At 53.5% G+C, this 7,273-nt stretch overlaps 1 protein-coding gene across 1 annotated transcript; it reads left to right on the top strand.

The window, feature by feature from the left end:
• Positions 1-371: 371 nt before the first annotated feature.
• On the top strand, positions 372-4,061 carry LOC142418839 (transmembrane protein 45B-like). Its single transcript, XM_075521219.1, has 6 exons — positions 372-427; positions 1,256-1,479; positions 1,757-1,969; positions 2,637-2,821; positions 3,488-3,633; positions 3,932-4,061. Exons 1-6 carry the CDS (start codon positions 372-374, stop codon positions 4,059-4,061), a joined length of 954 nt encoding a protein of 317 aa, XP_075377334.1.
• The last annotated feature ends 3,212 nt before the right edge of the window (positions 4,062-7,273 follow it).

The raw sequence follows: 7,273 nt of genomic DNA, 5'->3' as shown, positions 1-7,273 counted from the left end.
GCCGCGCTTGCCCACGCAGGGCTGAGCCAGTTTGGCCGACTCCAGCTCTGCAGCCAAAATCCGACCGGGGACGTCTTGCAGAGCTCTCCCTCACCTAAGGCGCTTGCCACGCCACATCCTACCCTTATTTTGCAGCGCCTAATTACTTTCTAGTGTGGGAGGACTTGGAGAACGTGCTGGAGTCGTTCATCCAGCCTCTGCAATTTGCTTTGGTATTTATAAACACAGCGAGGATGTGATTTGTGATGCAAGGGCAAGTCGGTGTGGTAGCTTCAAGGATGAGTAATGCCTTCTTCCGTGCACCTCTGAGCAGTAGAAAAGGACCAGAAAGTCCGTGAGGAGGGAAAGAGTGAGACCTTCTCAGGTGATAGATGCATAGAGAGAGCAAGGAGAGAGGTCTTGCTGGAGGAAACAAGAGCATCCCAAGGTAACATCAAAAGCTCACTGCTGTAAGCATTTAGATCGTTACTTATTCCTTTCCGTGCTTGCTGCTCTGGGATTTTTTTTCAACAGTTTGAGTATGGGCTTAAATACTTTGCAGGATATAACTTTGCCCGTGGCAGCCGGTCGCGCTACCGTACCTCTGCTCCTCTCCATCCTTGCTGGTACTCGGTGGTGTTGGTCCGGCTTAGCGCGGAGGCAATTTTCATGCCTTTAGTCTTTGAGCTCTTCCTACTGGAGATGAAATCTCTTTCCCTTGTGTCAAATCGCCGCTCGTGTGCACCACGAAGGTTACGTGGAATATGCACGAGACTCCTTTTGGAAATGGTAATGGTTCCTGGGTTGCCACCGCCTCCTGTTGCGCAGCCAGTAGGGCCCAGCAAAGCCTTGGCTGGCTGGAGCTGCTGAACACACCGGCTGGATTCACGCCTGGTAATTATCTAGTTTGGAGGGAGTTTATGTTCTGAGGAAATAATTGTCGTGTTGCTTTTTATTAGCAAAAACTTTGTTATGGTTCCTCCTTTAATAGCACGTAGCTGTTAAGCTTTCTTGGGCGCTAATGTATTTTTCTCCGGCACGATGAAGTCCTGATGTTTGCGTAGGCGTGCAACCACATACTTATATATGTATACACATATACAGAGTGGCACATGGTGGCAGCTTCTCCTAGGCGATGTCGCGTCTCTGGTACGACCTGTTCGCAGCTGCCGGTGGAGCCGCGCGCATCTGCTCTGTCAGGATGTGCCTCCCCGAGGACACTGAGCAAGTGAGCGGCCCGACATCTCTCTTGGGGATAATTCGAGTTGGTCCCCAGGCACTGTTTGTCCTTGCAGGTCCAGCAAGTGAGCCCGATGCCAACGAGTTTCCTCGGCAGTGCCCTCCGGGGCACCTTCTTCTTCATTTTTGGTCTCTGGTGGTCTGTGCGATACCCCCTGAAGTATCTCAGGCGGAAAGCCAATGCCGAGAGCCAGCCAAGCTATGGGGTCCAGCGCGTGGAAGTCTTTGAAGGGGCGGTCAAAGCTTTCTTCGCTCTAGCAGGTAAGAGATGATGATGACGATGAGTCTCTGCCCCAATATCTACTGGCGCTGCAGCCGCTCTCTCCCACAAGACTGGGGCTGTTTGTAGTGGGAAACGGCTGCGGCTGGTCTGGGAGGGCTTGGGGACATGCTTGTGGGACGCTCTGTGATGGCACCTTGCTACCGTTCCTCTGGGCAAATACCGCTACGATTTCACCGTTGCAAAGAAAGGTTTCCTGCAAGCTTGTTCTTTCCCCCGTGTAAGAAGAAAAGCATGTCCTTTCCGCTCTCTGCCCAGGGATATTGGTCGAGCAGTTTGTTCCCGCTGGTCCCCACCTGCAGCTGTACAGCCCCAAGACGCATAGCTGGACAGACCTCACCCACTGGTACTACACCACCATGTATCTCTTCTTCCTCCTCTCCGGCGTCGTGGACATCGTCTCGCACTCCCCGCTCAAGCTGCCGCTTGGCTTAGATCGGCTCTCGCTGTCCGTGGCTCTGTTCGTCGAAGGTAAATCGTACGTGGTGCCTGGGAGAGTACGGAGTACGGGTGAGGGGAAGCGTGCGAGGGTCACCGGCGTGCAACAGCTTCAAATCCCTGGGCTGTTTTGAGGCTGGCGAGGTGCTGTGCAAGCAGACGGAGCTGGAGGGTGTGCAGAGGTGCGATGGCACTGGCCGTGTGCCAGAGTTACCCCCTCCCTCTTCCCCTCCGAATATGAATCCAGCCACGGCTGGATGCCCCTGGTGCACAGGGGATGCGCACGAGGCCCTAGGGATGCGTGCTTCTCCCGGCGACAAGCAGCTGGCTCTCTCTGGAGTCGCAAAAAGCTGTTGTCCCCTCACCTTGGTCGGATGCGCAGAAGGACAAACCCTGATACAAAGCTCCCCGCCATCTTCTGAGCTGAAGGTCCCCATCGCTGTGCTCCTCCTGACAGCCCTACGGCCCCGGCTGGGGCACGGGGGTCCCCGCAGCTACGGGGGCTACGCTGGGGGCTGCGGGGTCCTTGCGGAGTGAAGGCGCTGACAGCAGGCTGTTTGCTGTCTGGCTCTTCCCACCAGGCAGATCATAGCAAGACCTGGAGCATAGTCTCAGTTTTCAAATGTTTTTTTTGTTGTGGTGGCGGTTTTTAAAAAAAATCCTGGAGCATCCTTTTCTAATGCAGTGTGAATCGTGGCAGGTTTGCTCTTCTGTTTCCGTGACTACAGCGACGCTGTGCTGGACCACCACCTCCATTCTCTGCTGGCCGTGGCTATCTTTGCTGGAGCCCTCTGTGCCCTCCTAGAGGTGCTCCTCCGAGACCACATCATCCTGGAGACCTTCAGGACCAGCTCCTTCCTTCTCCAGGGCTCTTGGCTTTGGCAGGTCAGTGCACGTCCAGCGCTGCTCTCTGAGCAGCGGGCTTCGCACCCAGGAAGGCAAGCGGAGGGGGGGCTGCTCTGCCCTTTACGGCACATCTCTTGGGGCTGGACTTGTAGGCTGGTTGGAATATCATAGGAAGAAATGAGGCTTGGTGCCAGAGCTGTCGTTGTGGAGATACGTACGTGTAACGTGTGCAGCACGGACAAACCTGCACGCTAAATGGGAATTAGACCCCGCAAGAACAGGAAACCACAATCATGAGGTTTTTGTTCTTTTTATTAGGTCCAATTTCTTTCTCTGTTTGTTCCAAGTAACTGGAAATATCTGGAAACTTCTCACGTAATCACCCAGCTTCGGGTCTAAGGAGAAATGCACGGCCTGGCAATGTAGCCTTTGGGTTGTCAGCTTTCCCTGGGGATGCTGGGCCGCACTGCGAGCCCTAAGGCTTGTCTGCAGAGCATCCCTCGCCTCCTGAAACGCACCCCTGTGTCAGTCTGGGGAGCCGAGGATGCTTGGGGGTGCTGAGGGCAATGGTCCTGGTGTTCCTTGGGATTATTGTGCCTCTAGGCCATAGTCAGCTGCAGCAGCTTGGCTAAAAACAGGAGGAAAAGCGAGGAGGGATGTGCCCGATGTGTGCTGGTGCCTAACATCTCTCCTTTCTGGGACCAGATTGGGTTTGTGCTGTCCCCTCCGTGGGGAGGACCGGGCTGGGATCAGACGGACCGCAGCAACTTTGCATTCCTCACCGTGTGCTTCTGCTGGCACTACGCGGGCGCTCTCGCCGTCTTGGCGGCAAACTCTGCTGCGTCTCGCTGGTACGTGAGGGAGAGGGGTCCCGGGGGGTCCCGGCACCGTGCGTGAGCTGGGATGGCCGAGAGCAATACCTGGAGCCAGTGCTACCCTGGGAAATCCAGCTGCCAGCGTATCATGGGATAAGAAAAGCGGGTGTCCACGCGTGTCCGAGCGTGGACTAGTCCATGGCTTGGCTGGAAAGGATCGACTCGGTGCCACCGCAGAGCAGACGGTCCTTAGCAGCCTTCCCGAGCGGGCTGGGGTGAGCGACGGCTCTCGCTGCCCGCAAATACCTGAACGGTGTCGCTGTTCCTCCCGCAGCTGCAACGAGTCCTGCCAGCTGAAATTCGGGGACATCGACGTGGAGCTGGACTGCGGCATGTGCGTCCGCAAAGGCAACAAGAGCTCCGGCGGCGCTCTGCTGCCGGAGAGCACCTCGGATGACAAATGAGGCCGTGGCGGGCACGGAAATTTCTTCCCCGCTGTGGCTTAGAGCTCTTGAGATGAGGTTTTTAATTAGTCTTGATAAGCTACGCCGGCACTTGATGGCAGAGCATCAGAAGGGGGAGGCAGGACCCCAAAGGCGGAGCGTGTCAGGAGGTGCAAAGCCTTTGCCGTGCATCCCTTTGGCAGCAGCAAGAGCAAACCAGGCTCGTCCGGGAGGGAGTTTTTAATTTTCCGTGCTGCAGCTTGGGCTGTGAACTGCAGAACTGGTTTGCTGGTGGAGTCCAACTGGTGTGGCCGATTTAGCTATTTTTTTTTTTAACGTTGTTCTTGCTTCTGCTTCTGCAGAAGGGAGCCAAACCAGCATTCAAAGCTCCTGGCGGCTGTCGCTCACTCTGGTGTTAGTGGGAGGGTATTTTGTACAAAGCTTAACGTGCGCAGAGTATACGTGATCACCAATAAAGTACTTTAACGAACCACCTCCATGGATCTCTTGAATACGACGCCTTGAGATTGAAGGCATGGTTAAGGCAATGTCCGGCTTCAAAACGGTTTGAGGGGTGGATGAAATGTCGGCGGGATGGGACTGCATGTGACTTAACGCGGGCAAATCTGCCTGGAGAAAGGGGTGGGTGGCCAGCGATGGAAGGGGTGGAGGTTTCCCCGTTAGCGCTGTCGCGCAGCTGCTCTCCTGCATGTTTTTAGTCAGAAGCTGAGAAGGGTGAGTCGGATAGGTGAGGGCAGCCTGGTTGCGATGGATTTCGGCGTGCCGGAGAGATGGGCTCAGCTTGCAGAGAGACCCTTGAAGCAAGACGACGGCTTCGGCAGGCCTGGGTTGGGCGTAGGGATACTCCTGGTGAGTCTCTGAGAGCTGGGCTGTGCAGCAATCTCAGCTTGGGTACGGCTTTTCTTCTCGGCCAACAGCTTTATTGCCTGGAGCTGGTCGCTTCCAAACAAAACCTTTCACTTCTCAGTGTCTGCTTTGCACTCGGTGTCCAGGGGTATGTGTGGGGTTTGGGTTGTTTCTTCCCCCCCCCCCCCCCCCCCCCCCCTTGAGTCCTTCGTTTGGTTTGCAGCAGAATGGCACAGGGAGATCAAGATCAAAACCGTATTTAAAAGATGTCATTAAGCAGGATTAGCGAAAGAACAGCAAGTTCATCAGAAAGTTCCTCATCCACATTTAAAATGCCTGTGCCGCGTCCTTCGCTAAGGGCTGGGCTAGGTGAACAGGGGAGCACAAACAGCGTCCTTATCAGTTGTTATTATCTTTTAACAGTTGTTACAAGCTTTTAATACTTTTGCTGTACTCCTCCCTGAAGACGTGCAGAAGACAGCTTAGTCTAAAGACTTTGCTGCTGGTCTGCACAACTCCAAAAACCCAAGGAAGCATCGGGAGGAAAGAAAAATCCACGCTGGCTCGAAGCGGTTGCAATTCCCAGCCCCACAGGAGGTCCCTGGAAGAGCAAACACTTTATATTTTATTTTGTTTTATTTTATTTTCTCCTTTTGGAGCAGGGCTGGAAGGAGACCAATGCTTCATGCTGCTGGCAGCTGTCAAGAAAAGGACCTTGAGGAGCAAAGAAACCAAGGTGAGTGCAGTGTTTTGGGCTCCCACGTGTGACGCGGGCACGCAGAGGACTATTATTTGGGGTTGTAAAGCAGGCTGGCGTTCACGAGCAAAGATTTCTCCAGGATCTGGTGGGGCAGGTTGCCTTTAACTAGGGCTGATGTGGATCTCCCATGCTGGAGTGAGAGCTTCAAATGTGCTCCGTGGAGGTGATGTGCTCTCGATATTAATAATCCTGGTGGGACTAGAAGCAGGGTCATTCGGTCAACTTGTTATAGACTAGCTGCCGTTAAGGGGAAGCTTAGTGCACAGGTTATAACCCGATGTACTGCACTTTGATTGAAAAGAAAGGGGAAAAAAATCTCTTTCCCCTTTGATCAACTAATGTTACTCTTTTTTTTGTGTGTTTTTTCTTGCCCTGGTGTTACCTAGGTAATGCTGAATCCCTCTCTTACTGAGGTTTTTGCTACTTAAAATGTAGGTCTTTAGAAGAAACATCCCCATGTTTCTTCTTTCCTTGAGTAAATGCAAACGAGAGCATATACCTCCTGATCACCTAGCTGGGTGTTGTCACCAGCTCAGCAGGATCACACCCTGAGCCTAAAGCTGACGCACGAGGGTTTCTTCGAACGGGGTGCGCGAAATTACCTGTCGTCTAGTTAGGCGATAGAGGTGCCCCGTATTTGAGATAAGCCCGACATTCGTTGGGTCAATAGAGTAGAAAGAAGAAATGAGGTTGTTGCGGCTGTAATCGCGTTTGCAGAGCAGTTCCTAGCTAGCCTGCGCGTGGAATTGATAGCTTCTATAACGAGGCTCTAACCCAAGGCGTTCTTTGCCACTGAAGCTGGAAGGGAATAAAACTTATTGACTAGACAATGCGTTGCTGACCAGGAAAGCCTGCGCTGGCCGCCCCAAACCATTGCTGCCCACGCCGGTAGCGTGCTACGGACGGACGCGGGCGGCCCTGCAAGAGGGTGGGAGCACAGAGCCGTGCCATCCCGCTCCGCTGCAATCTCTGCCTCTCCAAGGTGGGTTACGATGCGTGCCTGGGTGGGTTTAATTACCGGGGACCTCGTTATCATACACAGACCCAACTGATGCTGTTCCCCTGCTGATGCGGTGTTATTTTGTGAAAGAATATTTGATGCCTTGTGAAGCTCCTACGGTCCGTCTGTGCTGTCGCTCCCCAGGGAGACGGCAGCGATACGGATGTGCTACTCCAGCGCCGATTTTCTTTTTTTCATGGTCTGTGGGCTATTGTCTACCCCTGGAAGTGCCTTGGCCAGAAAGTGAAGCCACATCTCTACGTGTATCCACACGTTAGCAAGTTGTTAATGTTTAACTGGTCCTGCACGAGCCAGGAGCTAAGGTAAGGAGCTGAGCCAGGAGCTAAGGTAAGGAGCTAAGCCAGGAGCTAAGGACCAGCATTTTTCATCTTTGTTTCCTGTCTATTAGCATACAGAAACACTAAGACCGGTGTTTTTAATGGCAAATATTTTCTGCTGCACAATTAGACTAGGGAATTGATTGGGCTACCCAAAGCGTGCGCGTGCTGAAGCGTTTGGAAGGAATAGAGACCCTCTATTCCTAGATTTAAGTCAGTAAGAGGTTAAAGGGCTGCGAGAAGACCACTGAAAAGGGGAGATGAAGGC

The sequence above is a fragment of the Mycteria americana genome, chromosome 19 (assembly GCF_035582795.1).
Source record: "Mycteria americana isolate JAX WOST 10 ecotype Jacksonville Zoo and Gardens chromosome 19, USCA_MyAme_1.0, whole genome shotgun sequence".
NCBI lineage: Eukaryota > Metazoa > Chordata > Aves > Ciconiiformes > Ciconiidae > Mycteria > Mycteria americana.
This window is presented reverse-complemented; position numbering and strand designations above follow the sequence as displayed.